The 19438-nt window shown below is 41.4% G+C and overlaps 1 protein-coding gene across 1 annotated transcript in view; it reads left to right on the top strand.

Moving 5' to 3' along the window:
- Positions 1-15133, top strand: part of Ap1g1 (adaptor related protein complex 1 subunit gamma 1) — an 87358-nt gene extending 72225 nt beyond the window's left edge. Inside the window, exons 14-23 of the mRNA XM_021171151.3 lie at positions 398-520; positions 1831-1920; positions 2490-2617; positions 4319-4423; positions 5367-5508; positions 5687-5813; positions 6051-6158; positions 6278-6438; positions 9714-9812; positions 11002-15133. Of these exons, the coding sequence (XP_021026810.1) occupies positions 398-520; positions 1831-1920; positions 2490-2617; positions 4319-4423; positions 5367-5508; positions 5687-5813; positions 6051-6158; positions 6278-6438; positions 9714-9812; positions 11002-11103 (1185 nt within the window). The 3' untranslated portion in view covers positions 11104-15133. The remainder of the gene's footprint in view (positions 1-397; positions 521-1830; positions 1921-2489; positions 2618-4318; positions 4424-5366; positions 5509-5686; positions 5814-6050; positions 6159-6277; positions 6439-9713; positions 9813-11001) is intronic.
- The last annotated feature ends 4305 nt before the right edge of the window (positions 15134-19438 follow it).

Below are 19438 nucleotides of genomic sequence, written 5' to 3'. Positions count from 1 at the left end.
GAGAACAGAAGTAGTTACTAAGTTCACAAAGAATGAGTTTTTGAAATTTCAGGGTCTTAACCTAAGTAGAAAAAAAAATGTTATCCTCGGAAATTTGAAACATTGTGTTTTGATTTTGACTGTCAATGTGTGTGTGGTGTGTGTGTGTGTGTGTGTGTGTGTGTGTGTGTGTGTTAGAATTTGTTAGAATTGAAAAGCTTAAACTATTTTAGCCAGACTTTGAGGCTTGGGCTGTTTGTAGACCTGTTGGTTAGAATCACCCTATGTTTGCCTTTTATTTGGTTGGTTTTGTGTGGATTTTGTGTAGTCTTTTCAGAACACAATGGGCAAACCTGTTCGCCTGCGCTTACCCACACTGCTTATGTGGTCTTTAGTAACTGTTCCTGTTTCCTTTTAGGCAGGAAGTTATGTTCGCGATGATGCAGTTCCTAACTTGATTCAGTTAATAACCAACAGCGTGGAGATGCATGCTTACACCGTCCAGCGCCTGTACAAGGCGATTCTCGGTGACTATTCTCAAGTAAGTGCTTCAGTTTCTGTTTCTTCTTGGGAAGAGTAGTCTGATTCTCTTCTTGCATCACTAACACTGAGACATACAATCTGTTGTGAACTTTACAATTGATGATACGTAAATTACATTAAATATTTTTTTGGGCCTGGACAGTAGCTCAGCCATTAAAGTTTCTGGATTCTGCAAGCATGAGGACCTGAGTTTTAATACCTTGTACCCTTGGTTCTTTTTTTATTATTTTTATCATTTATTAAGTTCTTTGACACAAGATCTTACTATGTGTCCCTGGCTAGCTTGGAACTCACTGTATAGACCAGTCTATTCTCAAGTCTATAAAGATCTGCCTGCTTCTGCCTTCTGGATGCTAGGATTATAAAGGGCACGTGTCACCCACCACCCCTACTACCCCACACACACCTCTTTTTTTAAAAAAAAGATTTATTTATTATTATACATAAGTACATTGTAGCTGTCTTCAGACACACCAGAAGAGGGTGTCAGATCTCATTATGGATGGTTGTGAGACACTATGTGGTTTGAATTTGAACTCAGGGCCTTTGGAAGAGCAGTCAGCGCTCTTAACCACTGAGCCATCTCTCTAGCCCCCACCCCCCTTTTAAAGGCATGTGTGTAATCCTAGTGCTGGTGAGCAGGAGACAGGTGAATTCCCGTGGCTTTCTGGCCAGCCAGCCTAGCCTGATTGGTGAAGACAGGCCAGTGAGGGTTCCTGTCTGTAAAAGAGTTGAACAAAAACTGTGGCTGAGACTGCAGACATTGCTAAGTGGATAAGGCTCTGTCTGTACAAGCAGACATCTTGAAAACTATAGTTGGGGTCATCAGAATGAACATGAAAGGCAGAAAGTGTATAAATGGGGTCACCAGCACCAACAAAAGAACATAGAAGTGCTTACGTATGCCTGTCTACCTGTGGTTCTCACACTCACATCGTCTGTTCAGTAGAGAGAGAGAGAGAGAGAGAGAGAGACCCTGCCTCAATTAATAATGTGGAGATGGAGTGAAGATGTCAGCCTCAGGCCTCTACTTCCACATGTGCACATATGCACATAAACCCACACACGAGTTTACATGCATACACACATAGAAAAAAAGGCGGACAACATCTGAGAAGCAACAGAAAGAGATTGATTTCTGGCCTCTACTTTCAGCCATGTCTATGCACACACACTTAAACCAATATATACAAACACACTCATATACATGTATACCTACCTGTATATATATAAACGTGCACATATAGAAGCACATGCACAACAAGGAATTTTCTGGGAAGATTGAAGGCCTTGACTTTGTTTTGGCAGCAACCCTTGGTACAAGTGGCTGCGTGGTGTATAGGTGAATATGGCGATCTTCTTGTGTCTGGCCAGTGTGAAGAGGAAGAGCCTATTCAGGTATCTCTGATATTCTTAGCTAAGGAGGTAATGAGAATGTGGTTTTGATAATGGAGCAATGTTTAATGGGGAGTTGGAATTGATTCTTGGAAGCTTTTTACAGAAATCATATCTCGATTGTTTTAGACAAGTGGCACTTAGAACATGCAGGATCTTGGGCTGTGTGGATTTAAATCCATTTTAGCAGGTCTGGGGAATATAGTATGGTTATGGAGTTCTGGATTAGTGCTGGGTTCAGTCCCCACTACCCAGCACAAAAACATGACCACTGATGTCTTTTCTCCATTGCAAATGTGACTCTGGTTTCTCCCACTCTGGGCAGTTAAGGAAGCTGTGTTCATTTAGATTTGTATATGGGAGAGTTGGCTTTTGAGAGGGTTTTGACAACAGCCTTGAACTCTTTGTGTTCTGTATGCTTCTTTCCTTCTGCCATAACCTGTTCTTAGTTGACAATGGCTTTTTAAAAACCTGCTTTGACCAGTGGACTAATTTAGCATGAACTGCATGAGAGGTAGCACCCTTCAGCTCACGGTTGTCACTGGCTACATGTTGCATCTTCTTTCTCCCAGGTGACAGAAGATGAAGTGCTGGATATTTTAGAAAGTGTCCTGATCTCTAATATGTCCACCTCTGTGACAAGAGGCTATGCTCTCACTGCCATTATGAAGCTGTCTACCCGGTTCACCTGTACTGTAAAGTGAGTACTGAGGGAAGGAGAGTTGCAGGGTGGTTCTGTAACTCCCGAGGGCGCTGGAGCCCTCAATATCACCTCCACCTTCATTTCTGACGTGGGGTTTCCTACCTAACTGGAAGCTCACTTATTTGACAAGTTGGCCACAAAGTATCAATAATCTATGTCTAAGTGATCACTTCTATACTGCTAGGATTATATACTGCCACACCTAATGCTTGCATGGGAATTGCTTTACCCACTGAGCCATCTCCCTAGCCTCTGTTCTGTAGCTTATTTGGTATTTTATTTGCCTAACACATACAAGACCTGGGGCTGATCTCAAGCACTGCAAAAACCAGGGTCTAGATCAGGTGTCTATGATCATCCTTGACTTTATGACTAATTTCACGCTAAGCTAGCTTATATGGGACTCCGTCTGAGAAGTTTAAAACCTTATCCTAGAAAATTTCAAGAATAGACAAAAATGGGGCTGGAGAGATGGCTCAGCAGTTAAGAGCACTTGCTACTCTTGAAGAAGACCCAAGTTCAATTCCCAGCATCCACATGGTGGTTAACAGCTATCTGTAACTCTAGTTCCAGCGATCCAATATTCTCTTCTAAGTCTCTTCAGGCAGTACACATACATGGTGAACAGACATATTTTCAGACAAGGTACTCATACACATAAAATAAAAATAAATCTTAGAAAAAAAGGAATGGAGAAAACTAGAGACAATAGTCAAATGAGTTTTAGTTTACTTAGTACCACACACAGAATGATCAGTTCATTGCTCATCTTTCTTTTGTGTCAGTATTTTGTTCTGTCATTGTTTCTCCTTACCGTGCATTATTTTGCAGTGTTTTTATAGTATAGTTTCTAACATTTGTAGTTTATTGGGCCTTTTTTGTTTGTTTTTTGAGAAATGGTTTCTCCATGTAGCCCTGATAGTTTTAGAACTTTCTCTGTAGACTGGGCTGGCCTTAAACTCAGAGATCTGTCTGCTTTTGCCTCCCAGTGCTGGGATTAAAGGCGTGCAGCACTATGCCTGCCTTGGTTTATTATATTCGAAGATATTGGTGGAGGAATAAAATCCAGATTTGTGTGAGTGTCTTTGTGGTGTGTGTGTGTGTGTGTTTAAATCTTTTGAGTTTTAATTGGTGCTATTTTGAGCAAAAATTGACTTGAGTCAGTTTTCCTGGACTTTTCCATTTCATTTTCAAAGTGGCTACAACCCATGAGCCAGATAACTTTGTGAGAAGTGTAATTATTTAGTGTTTAGATTGCTACAAGGATTGTAGTGAGCACGCTAATGCTAAAACCTCATTTTCAATGTTACTAAGAAAGAGAATTGGATGATATCTATTTCTTTGTGGCAAAGTGATGGGTGCTTTTGTTTGCAAGGGTCTCAATGAGGAGATTGGACGTCAGTCCTCACACATGCTGGGCAAGCACTGCACCACGAAGCTGTGTTCCCACACCTCCAGTAAGCTTGAGGATGGGGAATAAATACCTAGGTAGAAGTTTCTCATTACAATTACAATATTGATAAATGAGTGAATAGAGATAAGGGAATTATAGTTGTTCTTGAAACACAATTTGAATTAAGGAAACATAGGTAATTCAGAAATTTAACCAAGAAACTCTGTTTTGATCATCTTCACTGCTACTTATAAATTTTGTGTTTTGAATGATTGATTTCATTTATCGTATTATCTGTCCCACAGCCGAATTAAGAAAGTGGTTTCCATCTATGGGAGCAGCATCGACGTAGAGCTCCAGCAGAGGGCAGTAGAGTACAATGCACTTTTTAAGAAGTATGACCACATGAGGTGAGCAAGAGCCACGCAGTGCCCACCTCTGGCACCTGAGTGACGTGTCCTTGTGTCCCTGAAGGACACTTGTTGCTTGTGCTGTATTTCCTTTGTTCTCACCGCGTAGCCGCTTTTCTCCATGTTTTCTTCTTTCTAACCTCCTAAGAAATAAATGTATTGAGTCAGATGGAGGCAGAGGCAGTTGGATCAGCCTGGTGTATAGAGTGAGTTCCAGGTCAGCCAGAATTACATGGTGAGACCCTGCTCCAAAATAAATCATTAAAAAACAATGTGTTTTTTAGTCTACCTCCCTCCTCTACCTCTGTATGTAAAGTTTGCATCATTTTCTATTTTATTTGGCTAAAAGGCAGTTGCAGTTTTTTCCAAAAGAATTTTTTTTTTCTTTATCTTTCTTGAGACATGGTTTCTTTGTATAACCCTGGTTGTCCTCGAACTTGCTCTATATACCAGCCTGGCCCCAAACTCAGATATCTGCCTGCCTCTGCCTCCCAGTGCTTGGACTAAAGGTGTGCACCATCACTGTCAGACCCAAGAGAAATAATTTTATTCAAATCCCATAAATCCCATTATTTCTAACATTTTGGTGCCTTGCTTTTTTTCTTCTTTCTGTTATATAATACCTAATTCCTGATTGAAGTCTGCTAATACCTGCTGGTTTACCTTTTGTTTGTCTTAGTAGTATGTTTGGGGATTTAGATGTACATTTTATTTATTCAGAGACTCTTGACTGTTTTTAATCCAATTGAGAATGTAGGTCATGTATGTATTCTTGTAATACACCTTCTGTTCCAGTGTGTGTGTGTGTGTGTGTGTGTGTGTGTGTGTGTGTTGGGTGGGGAGGGGAGATGCTTCCTCACAGTAATTGATAATGGTGATTGTTTTGTGTAGGGTATCGAGGCTAACTGCCTAGAATGTAATTAACCACTGCAAATTCTTCTAGGTCTGCCCTACTTGAAAGAATGCCTGTCATGGAAAAAGTGACCACAAATGGCCCTTCTGAGATTGTGCAGACAAATGGAGAGACAGAACCAGCGCCTCTAGAGACTAAACCACCACCCTCAGGGCCACAACCCACAAGCCAGGTACCCTGGTCTGGGGCTCTTGGTGATATTTTAGTTCTTGTCGCTTATTTCTTAGCTGTTGTCCTTTAGTATTTTTGATCGCTTGATAATTGCCGTCCTTAATGTTAAGTATTGGGGGAAAAACTGTGTTAAATACACTTTAGACAAATAACTCGTGAATAATTATTTCCTTATTTAGGCCAATGATTTATTGGATTTGTTGGGAGGAAATGACATAACACCTGTTATCCCAACTGCACCTACAAGCAAACCAGCATCTGCTGGTGGAGAACTTCTCGACTTGCTAGGAGACATCACCCTGACAGGTGAGCCAGTCTGGAGTTATTTACTTTTTGGGTAGATAGACATCTTGGGGGAAATGATACTGAAGGCATTTTTTTTCTTAATGGTTATTTCTGGTGAACAGAAGTTAAAACATCTGAACTTTTTGTTCTGGTTTGGTCTGTGCTTTTTGTATATTGTTTGGGACTCTTTCTTTGACCTGTGTTTGAAGTAACTGCAGGGCTTCCCTGAAATTGACTTTCTGTTGGAATTTGTTTTAGGTGCTCCAGCTGCTGCTCCTACCCCTGCCTCAGTGCCACAGATATCCCAGCCCCCCTTCTTGTTGGATGGGCTTTCCTCACAGCCTCTCTTCAATGACATCGCTCCAGGTACAGTTTCCATCCCCATCCTCACTTGAGCACTGAGCTGTGGCTATTGAGCAACAGGAGTACTGATTGTTCTGTTGTTCCCTGCCTCCAATATGACTGATCTTCCCGTACTTTCCAAGGTATCCCCTCCATCACAGCGTACAGTAAGAACGGCTTGAAGATAGAGTTCACCTTTGAACGGTCAAACACCAACCCCAGTGTAACAGTGATAACGATACAGGCCTCTAACAGCACAGAGCTAGACATGACGGACTTTGTTTTCCAGGCTGCAGTACCAAAGGTATTACAATGGCTTCTCTGCCTATTTATTTTGATTAAAAATTAGCTAACGTCATTCCATGCATTTGATGAAGAATATATTTAATGTTTCGAGATTAAAATTTCAGATTTAACTTAAGTCAGTAGTGTTACAGAATCATTGAGTTTATCAAAACATGCCATTGTAGTCGATACTTTTACTTTGTTACATGCTTTAAAATATGTATGTATTTGGATGGGTCTCTGTAAATGTATTCTCTGTGTGTGTGTGTGTGTGTGTCTGTCTGTCTATATCCAACAAGGCCAGAAAAGGGTATCTGATCCCCTAGAGATACACTTATAGGTGATTGTGAATTGCCTGATGTTGGTGCTGGGAATTGAACCTGGGTCCTCTGGAAGAGTAGCAGTTGCTCTTAACTGCTGAGCGCAGTGACACAGGCCCAGTAACTCTAGACCCAGTGACAGATACTCTTTCGGGTAGGGTAATGAAAGAAATTTAGCTGGATATGATGGCACATGGTTTTAATTTCAGCACTTGGGAGGAAGAGGCAGGAGGATTGCCAAAAGTTCAATGCTAGCCTTATCTAAGTAGTGAATTTTAGATTGCCAGTGCTACATACATAGTAAGACTTTTTTTTTTTTTTTCCTGGAGACAGGGTTTCTCTGTATAGCCCTGGCTGTCCTGGAACTCACTCTGTAGACCAAGCTGGCCTCGAACTCAGAAATCCACCTGCCTCTGCCTCCCAAGTGCTGGGATTAAAGGCGTGCGTCACTGCACCTGGCCTTTCTTTCTTTCTTTCTTTCTTTCTTTCTTTCTTTCTTTCTTTCTTTCTTTCTTTCTTTCTTTCTTTCTTTCTTTATTTTTAAGTAAACCAAAACTTAGGATTAGTGAGAACTGAATTTTACAAGGTGGTAAGTTAATGCTTGAATGTTGACACAGGTGTAGTAATATAGCCAAAGGTCTAAAAACACCAAATTTAATACAGAATTGAACGTTAATTTAGATAAAGGACTGTTTGGTAGCTAGTCACTAGATTAGAATTAAATTTTTTAAAAAACTAGAGATATTTTAAACCTTTAAAGTTACATTTATTTATTTTATGTGTCTGGTCATGTGCTGTCATGTATGTGTGTGGGTGCACATGTCGTAGTGTGTGTGGAGGCTGGAGGACAACATTCAGAAGGTGGTTCTCCCTTTCTGCCATGTGGGCTCTGTGTCTTGAACTCTGGTCATCAGTGTTGGTGCAAGCACTCACTGAGCCATCCTCCAGCCTCAGGAAAGTTCCTGTCTTGATACCTGGGTGAGTGAATCTTTCCCCTCAACCTCTAGTTTACTATTGGTACAGTGGCCATTTTGTAAATTGAAGTGTTTTAAATGTTAACAAATCTTAAATTTTAGGAATATTTACATTCATTTTTGAATATTGAAAAAATTTTAATGAAGTTTAGAATGGGCAGAGTACAAAGGTTTTCTCTGAAAGATCACTATCCAGGTGTAGCCAATATATAAGTGAGCAAGTATGGCTCTTTTCCAGTAGAATGCTAGAAACAGATATTAGGCTGTAATTTGCCAAGCCCTGCCTTAGACTAAACTAATCTTTACTAGTTTAACTAAGGCTAGTCTTAGCCTAACTTAGTCTTTCTGTGGCACGTGCAGCGTAGCCTTCGTACAACACGCAGTTGGAAGCTGACAATGCTTTATCATAGTTTCTGTCCATTTTTGTTAACCTTTGCTCATACTTTTTAGATTCTGTATAATGTATGTGTTTTAAAGTTATGTGACATAGTTATGTCACTAATAAATTCTAGAGCTGTTCTATTTTGCTCTTAGTACTCACTGTGTTCCCTGAAGTTGGTCAATCTTTGTTTCTTCGTTTGCAGAGAGTGGTGATGGTGATAGCTACTTCCTAGTAACACTTTGACAGTGATGAGGCTATTATGGTGAACCCAACTAGAAGCCATGTCCTTGTGTTCAGTGCTCAGGAAATGCCCGTTGTTACAACCTGGGGTCTTTATAGTAATGACGCTAGGCTGGCCTAGCAGCATCACCTTTGTATGGCTTTGTTTTGGGTGTTATACCGGGCACTATATTTTGTTGGTGTATCTTGAGTTTCAAGATGCTACATTTTATAGATTCTACTACCTAGCTTTCAATTTTTGATGTCTCTGAAATTGACATGCAGTTTGAACTTGATACCTTAAAAGCTGAGGATGGAGCTCAGATGGAGCACTTGCCTAATGTATGAGGCCCTGAGTTGGATCACCTATCCCAGTGCTTAGTCATCGTTTAATAAACTTGGCGCCTAGTCATAGTTTAATGGGAAGCTTTTGTTCTTTTTTTGGTGCTATATAAAATAACTATTTTCATCATAGTTGATAGTATCTTAAATGTAGTGAAATATATTAGTAATGACATTTTCACCTTACATAATTCATTTTGAGAATAGAATTATAAATGAGACTCAAGACAATAAGTCTGTGCTTTCTGTTTGACTCTTTCCTTTTCTAATATTTGAGCTTATAAAAGGGCTTCTCTGTCAGTCAGGGAAGGCTTTTTATAATGTGGCTGACCTGGCTTGCTTAAAGCACTTTCTTGTTTCATCTTTAAACAGATAAAAACCTATCCATACTCAACAAATTAAGCTATTTGGCTTATCTCGGGCTTTGTTGTTTGGGCTGGTTTTGTGTGTACTTTTTCTTTAGGGCCTCGTGACTCTGGTGGAATAATCCTGAACGTTCCACTTACATATTAACAGCAGGCTTTTCAAGCCACTCCTTCACTTGTCTTGTAGGGGCAAACCTAGGCATACCTTGGCATAATGCACATTATTCAGGTTTTAGGAAACAAGTCCCTGAGGCCTAGTCATCAGGTTCCACAGAATCATAAAGGTCTATAGTCAGGGTCTAGTATGTTGGTTTATTGTATTTGGAAAGCTTTTCTTTCAGGTTCTTTTTGGCTTTGTTTCAGTCCACAGGCATCCAATCTTTACGTGCACAGTTGATCCACTAAGCGGGGTTTCCAGAACAAGGAGGGTTACCTTTTGAGAAGTGAGTCTAGAGCTCCCTTAGCTAGAGACAGGAAAGTGGCACCTTTATGTTCCCACAACCAGAGACTTGAATTGAGTGAGTGATGTTTTGCTTATATATCATGGGTAGGTGTCTGGAATGTACACACTGGGCAAAACTTAGAGAAACCTGTTTTTTGACCCATCTGCTGGCTGTTTAACTTCTTACTTGCTGACATCTTTGACCTAACACTGCTGTTTGTTCTCAAGAGTCCCCTTTGTTCCTCTGTAGACATTCCAGCTGCAGCTTCTGTCTCCTAGCAGCAGCGTCGTCCCAGCCTTTAATACAGGGACCATCACACAAGTCATTAAAGTTCTGAATCCACAGAAGGTGAGTAGTGCGTTTGAAACAGGTCTGTAAACGATATAAGCTCACTTTATCAAATAAATCTTCTTTTCAGTTTTATTTGTTTCTGATTCAGAACTAGGAAAATGTCTGGTCCAACTTCCTTGTTCTTTTGTAGAGATTAAACCAAGCCCAGGGACATCAAAAAGATTAGTGACATTAAAAAGCAACTACAAATTCTCTATTGTGAGGGTTAAAGGTATAGTTTTGAGGATTTAGCAAAAGTTTAAATCAGAGGTAAAATCAAAAATCCGTATTTACTGCTGTAATTAGTATGATTATCAAAACTGGAAGCATTTTAAATGAAGTAGTTAAATAAAAAATAGTGGTAGAAACCCATTTAGCAAGAGTTTCACTTTATCTTCTCAATAAAATCAGCTGGTCCTGCTTCCTAACTAGCTGTGTGGTTTTCAGTGTTTGCTCTTCAGACTCTGGCTGTTCCTTTTATATTACTTTGCCTTTTCTCAGTTCTTTTGTATCTTGATCATGTCATTAGTACAAACAAGCACACATTATTTTCATCATCTGATATCTGCACCAAAGCTTTTTACAATGTTTTAATATTGGACATTTGTCACATAAAGTATAATACTCTTAAAAAAACCACTCTTGTTACCTGTGTACCCAGGTATTTCTTTTATGCTTTAGAAATACAAACATTGATGATATTTACTGTGGGTTTAGTAAACCAACCAGCAGGTGACCCATATGTAGAACTTGTGACAGTGTGTTTCCTCATTTTCTAGAGACTTGGACAAAGAGTTAAATCTTTTGTTTCCCCACCCCCCAACCCCACCATCGGAGACCTACTTGGTATTCTAGATGTGTGTGTTCTCTCCTATTTATGGCTTGATGCTGATCCTTAGGCTCCTGTCTAAGTGACAGATGCTTTAGCACTGGCTGTTTGTCTCTGTGCCGCTTGACACAGCATTCCTTGGCTGCACTCTATTTACCCTTAGGATTAAATACATTGTGGAGCCAGGCATGGCAGCACGTGCCCGGTAGTCCTCAGTACCTGGGAGCTTGAATCAGCATCACTTGAACTGAAGGGTTCGGGGCTAGCCTGGTCAATGTAGTGGAACCCTGTTTCCAAGAAGTAATCCATTTGTAGACTGGAGAGACAGGGAGATTTCATTTCAGTGAATTAATTTATGGTTCTCTTTCCCTTTTATAGCAACAGCTGCGAATGCGGATCAAGCTCACATATAATCACAAGGGCTCAGCAATGCAAGATCTAGCAGAAGTGAACAATTTCCCCCCTCAGTCCTGGCAATGAGGGTGCAGCACCATTCTCATTCTTATCCCACTCAATCAAAGGAATTCTGGGAAGGAGGTTGTGATTGCTGGCAAGTCCCCCCAACTGTACCATGGGCACGAGGAGCTGAGAGAACTGTTGAGGAGGGTTTTCCTCAAGTTACTGCTGACCTTGAAGCATCAGTAAAGACTAATGTCCTCTCCTCCGCCGTTGAGGCTGGCTGCTTCTCGAGGCTACTTTGCACTCTTCCTCCTCTTCTCCCTTTTCTGCACTTCACCCCTCCCACATTTGCAGCCAGAATCAACATTCTCTGGGCCACTGAGGCAATCAGCAGCTGGCCTGGAGGAGAGGACTGGGATTCACGGCAAGAAAACACTCACTCTGTCTCTACAGCCAAGAGTGGCCCCTACTTTCTACTGTTGCATCTCTGTGGACTGGGCAAGGTGGGGTGTTTATTCCTCACTAGCTGGTTTCCATCGTAAGTCTGGAATGGAATTGTAACAGTGGACACGAGGGAGCTCTGCCCTTTTCTGCTGGTTCTCCTGATGTTTGAAAGAGGTGTTAGGCTCCTAGAGCCTTTTCTGTGCATTGCTGTATACACACAGACACACATGTATGTATGTTTGTTATATAAAAAAGCTGGTTAGACCTTGAGAGGTTGTTTGTAAACACTGGACAGATGCAGTTCAGAGAGCTTGGGTTGAGATTTGGCATGAAGGATATGGTGCTCTATTTGTAATAGAAACTTCCAAGGCTCTCCCAGCTCCCCTTTCTCTCCGTTCTTTAGCTATAGTCACGAGTTCTCTCTCTATGATTTTCAAGATCAATTCCCATTAAATTGCAAAGTGGATACTTTCTAAAAGACACCTGAATAGTTATTAATGATCCTATTCCCCCACAATGTTTCTCCCAAGCCTGTCACTTGCCTGTGTGAGCTGTGGTAAATGGGTCAGAAGAGGAGTCCAGTCTTAAGGAGCAGACTCTGTCACAGAACACCATGGCCCATAGGAAGAGCAGACCCAGACTCACTCTGGAGCACACTGGAGTCAGCTTATCCATTGCTCCAATCCTCCCTTTTAGTTTCCCGAGCCTGGCTTGGACCTTGGCATTCCGTTTGAATTCCTTCTTCTAACTGGAACGTTTGTGTTGAATCTGTAACACTGGCACTGAAATAAAGACCACACGGTTAAAGAAATCGTTCCTACATTGTACTTTATGGTGTTGAAATGAAGCTTTGTAGCTTCCTTGCCCCCTATGTGAGAGCAAGTCTTAGGTCACCATAGGGTAGGAATATCCTTTCCTGGGTATGAGGAAATTGGTCTCTTAAGAAGCCAATCTCATGAACATTCGCATTAAAGGTTTGAGCTTTTTAAACAGTAAGAGTGCCGAGTGTTTTTTAGAAAAGACCCTAATGTTACCAAATCTCTATGTTGAATTGCTGGAACGAGGTGAAGGTGATTGTCTGTGGTACACGTTGAATGTACTATGTATGTTCAGGTATTCAGGCATCATGTCCAGTTTACTGCAGGAGAAAGAAAAAGTGGGCCCCCCTTGCTTGTAAAACGTTTGCAGTTGTTACTGTATTATGCAGTAAGATGACACTTTGGCTTCAGTTTTAAACCTTGATACAAATCTCCCTTTCTCCCTGCTCCATTTCACCACGCCTTTACTTAAATTCTTCAGTGTCTTGTCAAACCTAGCTCTGTATCAGATGCTAGACTATTCCTAACATTGACAAACTGGAGTTGAACTAAAGGCTCCAAAAGGGAAAGTTTCTGGTCTTAATAGTCCTTTAAGAGCAAGATTTACTGAAATTTACTTGACTGGGTAAATGGACATCTGAGTTATAAACAGGATATTTCTCCTGTGTTCAGCAAAACAGGTGTGGATAAGTGCAAACTTTTTAGAGAGCCGCTCTGCCTGATCAGTGGAAGCCTTTAGGATTTCCTGCAGACAGATTTCATTGGATGCATATTTAATGCTGTGAAACGTGATAGGATTAATGCTGTATTGGTGGATTTCTTGAATAGAATTTTGTCTTAACATTCCTTTTTGTGTGGAGGCTTTATTTTCTCCATTTGTAGCTAACCAGCTCAGGTTTTTGGTTGCTTTTTGTTGTTGTTGTTGTTGAACTAACTGAGTTGAATCTGAAGAAATCTGCTCAAGACCAAGTGCTAGCCGATGGAGCTGGAAAGATCTCCTCTGCTGACAAAGCCTCAGCCCGGGTGATGAGTTTGGAGGTAGCATTTACGATCATCCATGGCTTTATCGAGAAGGAATTTAAAAAAAAAAAATCATGGCCTTAACACAAAGGGTGCTGTGTAGATGTGGAATTCATTTGGGAGACGACCTGAACACCATACTGACGACGGACTAGCAGCCAGATGCCTGCCTAGGATGCTGACGGCTGTGACGACTGTCCCCTGTGACTGGATCTTTGAAAGCTTCAGCGTGCCTTCTTAGTTTCTAGGAGCATTAGTTCTCTTCTCACTTGGCCTTGCAGCTTAAAGGAGAAATCTCTTCGTTTCTGTGACTACTCGCACATTTCAGTCATTCCTTTCCCACACGTGACCCTTCAAGAGGAAACAGATTTGGATGTATTTGACAACCTCGGAGCCTTTGTGAAGAGAGTGATTTCTGTGACTTTTGAATAAAGCCAAGGTGATAAGCAGTGAGCCCCACTTATTGACAGTTTTATACGCACTTGTACCTCATTAGCATCGCCTTCCTTGAGGAGTAGTTTTTATGGCATCCTTCTTCCCCATCCCAGAGTCATCCTAAGGGAGAATTCCTCTTAAGTAATCTCAGACAACTGTAGACGCTTCTCCCACAATGCTTTGGTGCTGTTACCTTGAGATGGTTTAGGGAGTCATGGAAGTTTTCTGCTGTGTATGTTATCATCTGTTAAACTTCGAGGTCTTTTTTTTTTTTTTCATTTAAAGCAACATTCCTCAGTGTAACAGTACAGGTGTGTTCCTTGCTTGGTTCCTGGTGTGGCTCTTAACCTTTGTTTGTTTCCCTCACATATGAAAACAGACTTTTAAAACTGTCCAGCACTAATAGTTTGACATTTTCCATCTCCTATATGACACCATGCTTTCCGTTTCTTCGTCCTTTTAGAGAATGTTGGAAGTTAGGGAATACCGCTTTTGTGGTTCAACTTTATTTTCTTCTACAGTGGAATATATTTCAGCCGTGAAAACTTGGGGAAGGAGGAGTTTGAATGTGTATTTTTCTTTTCCTACTGAATGTATTTTAACTACAGAGTCCTAAACTGAGAGAGAACAACAACAACAACAAAAAATGCATATTCACAAACTTTGTGGTTGGGAGGGCAGTGTATGCCGGAGTATTTGTCAGTCTGGGTGTGGGGGAAGGGAGAACTGCACAGGAAGTTCTGAAGTTTAAAATACTTCTGACCAGCTTTGGCTCGGGAGGGTGGGGCTGTTTGTGGAACTGAAAGTGAAAACCCTTTTCAAGCAATAGCAGAGAGTGGGTCCCATGGACAAGGTTCCAGTCCCAGAACCTGGAACTCTTAAACAGAAGAAAATGCTGAAGCGGCTTGAAGGAGATTGAGCAGTTGCTTCTTGCTCCTGGCTTCAAGACAGAGCATTGGAGACTTTCTCCCCTTAAAAACCTGCATTTGCGCTTTGTGTGTTTTGTTTTTATTTTTATTTGGGGGACCTCATGGGAGAGGGCTTCTGCACTCCTTCCTTTGTGAACCCCACTGTGTTCTTGTATCATCCTTCTCCTTTTAATATGTTGTAAGTTGTGGTTTTCATTAGGCCCCCATCACATCTTCTTTACTGTAAAATTATTAAAAGGCTGTTTCCAAGTGAGGCAGCTAATGAAGTTCTAATTATTGCAGACATATTTTTGAGATGTAAAACACTTTAAAGTGAAATGATAAGTCTTGGAGGCGAGTGAGGAATAACATGGATGTAAGCATTTACATGGGATGCATTCGGATTCTGCTGTGTGTATTGTCTTTTGGTTGAAACAAATTATGAACAGTGACTAATAATAAAAAGTCAATACTCAATGATTTAAACTTTGCTGCCTTGCTTCTTGGATGTGAATCAGAAGCCCTAGATGAATTCTTACTCCAAAGCTTTGAGCTACACTGAGCCTTTTAATGTTCCTTTGAGCATAAATCTCACCTAGAGAAGAAACATTTAAAAACCTTGTAGATGTTTTACACAGAGAAAAGTCCAAAGAGCAAGTGGACATTTAACTGGAATGCAGTTACTGTCAGGTTTGTTTTCTCCACATAGGCGAGTCCTCAAAGCTCTGAAGCCACTATGATGAACTATGTAGCAAGGGTACCCATGTTTTATTGTAAGTTAGGGTTCCTGTTTTGTTTGATTGCTTGGCTGATTTTGGTGAGTTGTTTTGGTGACTTGATAGAGAAAGGCCTAACTAGCCCAAATGAATGACATTCCATGGCTTATTTTGCATAACACGTGAATTCCTTTTTTACTTGGAGGCAGGTGAAAGGGCAGCCTCTGTTGTGTAAAGGTGGTGTTCCTCAGGAGCCATTCTGCTTGTTATTTGAAATAGTCACTCACTAGGACCTGGGGTTCACCCATTAGACAAAGCTGGGTGGCTACCGAGTCTCCACATCCCAGGGGCTGTGATTATATTAGACCTGCTTTGAGGAGTCCAGGTCCTCATGCTGGCATGGCAAATTATCTTCACAAACTTGATAAGTTTTTTGGTGAAGGTTGAAAGCTCTTGGTTTTCTCTTAGCTCTCACTATCCCTAACGTTCCCTTAATTGAGAATGAAGAAGATAGGACAGTTTCTAGGTTGAAGAGGGGAAGGATGTGGGCCTGGGTAGGTTATCTCCTTTATGCAGCAGTGCCCTTTGGCACCGTTTGATAACATTTCTATAAACTTGTTTTCTACTTGGAGTAGTTAAAATACATCGTTTCTGTATTTAAGTTTAACTGATGGAAATCTAAACATAGGTGAAACTGTAAAAGCTACAGTAAACAGAGACTAGACGTTTACTTAACCGTATGATGGATGGTTTGTGCCTAGGTTTAAATGTCATTCCAGAACTACAAGATTAATTTTAATCACTTGAATGGCTTATTATTCTGTGATCTCCAGTTCAGCTGTCTTTATATGTGGGGGAGAAAAACTGTTCAGTGGTTGGAGGTGCAGCTTAGTACTTGCCTAGCTTATATGAAGCCCTAGGCACACTTTAAAAGGAGAAACAGAAAAAAAATTCCTTCGAACTTTGAAATCAGGTAAACACTGGAACCAGAGGACAGAACACCTAAGCCTGCTTATCCTGTGGTCACATAACATTGGGGTTGGACCTAAAGAAGACTTTGTGGTCACCGAAAGATTGGGAGCTAGGTATCAGTAAACGGATCTGAAGTTCCAGGCTCCTCTACTGTAGTCTGACATTATGGATCTTTCTCCACAGTGTTCTAGAGAGGTAGTGTGCGTGTGGAACCCAAGAGGAAGGAGAGGCGGGGTCCTAATGCTTCTTTGCCTTAGGATGATGTGTAGTGAGGAGCCTGCAGTGACAGCAGATGGTTTTGTGGATACACACACCCACCCCACACATACATACATCCCAGAGGAATTTATTTTTAGGGTTAGTCTCAGCTGTTCACCATTTCCAGAAATTATGGTTACATAACACTTGGCATACATGTTGCCTTGACCTGGGGGAGAGCATCAATTGTGACCTTTGTGACAGTGTGCTATGTTAATGGCAGTCCATAATCTGAAAAGGAGACATCAGTTGATTATTGCTGATGAACTGGATCTGAAGTAGTGGGGACCTTTAAAGGTAGCTGCTTAGGAAAAACTGATTTCTCTGAGACCTTCCGGCCAGTGCTCTTGGGCTATTTTTTTTTTTTTTTTATAAGTGGTGTTGCTAGTTTGAAGTAGTAAATCTTAGCTTCTAGCATATGGATTCATTTTGAATTGATGGTGTATGGTGTAGGCTACTATCCAGATAAGGAAAAAGATAACCATCTACAAAACATTGCTGTTCCCCAGAATGAACTCATTGCTGGACTTGGGACAGCAAAGTGATAAGTCACATGCGATCTGTAAAAGGTAATCGGTAGTACCTGAAGAAAGTGGCTTTTGGAAACCATCTCCAACTATTTCCCTGCCCTTGGCTATCTACTTCTGTCTTCATGTTGGTGCCTGGTCCATTAAAAATGAAAAAACAAAACAAAAACCAGTGTGTTTGCTGTGAAATCAACCAGGGTTAGAAATCCAACTAAATCAGGTAGGTGTCTGAAATAATTTCAAAGTAGAAAGAAAGCCCTGGGACGTAGCTTTTCTTTCACCTTTTATTAAACTTCGCAGAGAGAAACTATGCTTATTGTAGTAAAAGAAAAGCAAGAAAGGGAGATTGGGACTGTGGTAGAGGAAGGCAGAAAAACGCCTTTTATAGAAGAAATGATTTGTATGAGGCAGAATCTTTGAAGCAAAGTTTTATCTTTTTTTTTTTTTAAGATTTATATATTGTTATATGTAAGTACACTGTAGTTGACTTTAGACACACCAGAAAAGGATGTCAGATCTCATTATGGGTGGTTGTGAGCCATGTGGTTGCTGGGAATTGAACTCAGGACCTTCGGAAGAGCAGTCAGTGCTCTCAACCGCTGAGCCATCTTGCCAGCCCGCAAAGTTTTATCTTGACATGTCAATTAGCTCCAAATTGAACAAAACATCTTAAGACAGGGCCAGTTCTATCTTGAATGCTGTTGCTTTTAAGCCTACAGTTAAAATACTCCAGACAAGTAGTTGCACAGGCCAAACTGAAGCAATGGGTAATAGATGACCCTTTGTCGGTTATCTTAGAAGTTGTTTTGCTTTTTAATCCCTTACAAGTTGGCTGAATATTCAACACATACATAAGAGAGGAAGCCCTAAAAATGAAGAGATCTAGAAGGCTTCTTACAAAATGTAGGAGCAGTTTAATGCTAATCACCTTTTGGGAAACTTAGAATTTCAGAATTACAGTGGCTACTATGAATCTTTAATATGAGTTAGGCTCTTTGTGTGTGCTGTCCACTCCACCTTGATAATGGCCAGGCAGATGTTAATCTAGTTCATTCACTCCTTAAGAACCAATGCAAGGGTCTAGAGAGATGGCTTAGTGGTTCAGAGCACTGGCTGCTCTTCCAGAGAACCCAGGGTCAACTCCCAGAGCTCACCCACCTGTCAATTTACAACCATCTATAACTCCAGGTACAGAGGATCTGACACTGTCTTCTGGCCCCTATCATCAGTCATACACGTGTTGCATAGACTTAATACCCATAACAACACGAAAGACCCACCTGAAGCTGGGCATAGTGGTGCATATCTGCACTGGGGAGGTGGAGACAGGAGACTCTAAAAGTTTAAGGCCAGTTTTGGTTATATAGTGAGTTCCGGTCTGCCTGGGCTATGTGTAATTTTCTGTCTCAAAAAAAAAAAAAATCCGAAAGAATTAGATCAAGTAATTTGTACACGTATAGAATGTATAGATCTAATAATGAGTACAATTAGCCGGGCGTGGTGGTGCACGCCTTTAATCCCAGCACTCGGGAAGCAGAGGCAGGCGGATTTCTGAGTTCGAGGCCAGCCTGGTCTACAAAGTGAGTTCCAGGACAGCCAGGGCTACATAGAGAAACCCTGTCTCGAAAAACCAAAAAAAAAAAAAAAAAAGTACAATTGAGATTTGGAATTAGGCAGATATAATTTGGCCCACTAACCACAAAACTATCTATCACTCCAGGAACTAAAAGAGTCAGCTTTTAAAATAGTCTTCGGTGAATTAAGACTTGTAAAATAGAAAGCGGGCTTACACACCATGTTACCGGTTGAGGATGAGAAAGGAAATCTGATACTTTGATTACAGGAAAAGGACACTAAACTGTGCCTGGAAAGCTTAGTGTACTTGAGGTGGTTTGATGAAGAAGGTCGCCAGCTATCCCTAAGAGGTGAGTATAAGCAACAGTTCTTTCACCGCCAGTGGGTGCCAGGGGACAAGACACATTTGGGAGCAGGAAGCATCTTGGATGGAGAATTCCAGCGCCGCCCCTGGTGGAGGGTTGTATCTTGTCTATTTTAACAGGTGCAGGCCTTACCTGTCTTTTCCTCTGGCCGCTTCTTGGAGGACCCAGAAAGCACCAAATTGCTCTCCCTGCGCCCTGGTCCTCCGATCTCAGGGTGGAGCGCAGCGGAGGCTTACTCCACCTGCAGTGGCGCCAGCCTCCCACAATTCTACTCCGGCCTCGCCAGGCCGGCGACTACGCAGGTCCAGCGGGCCGGGGCGGGACAGAAGGGGGCGGAGCGTCTTGTTTAGGGGCGGGGTCTAGGCGGAGGGGCGAGGC

The sequence above is a fragment of the Mus caroli genome, unplaced genomic scaffold (assembly GCF_978045245.1).
Source record: "Mus caroli unplaced genomic scaffold, Mus_caroli_1 scaffold_10, whole genome shotgun sequence".
Classification (NCBI taxonomy): Eukaryota; Metazoa; Chordata; class Mammalia; order Rodentia; family Muridae; genus Mus; species Mus caroli.
This window is presented reverse-complemented; position numbering and strand designations above follow the sequence as displayed.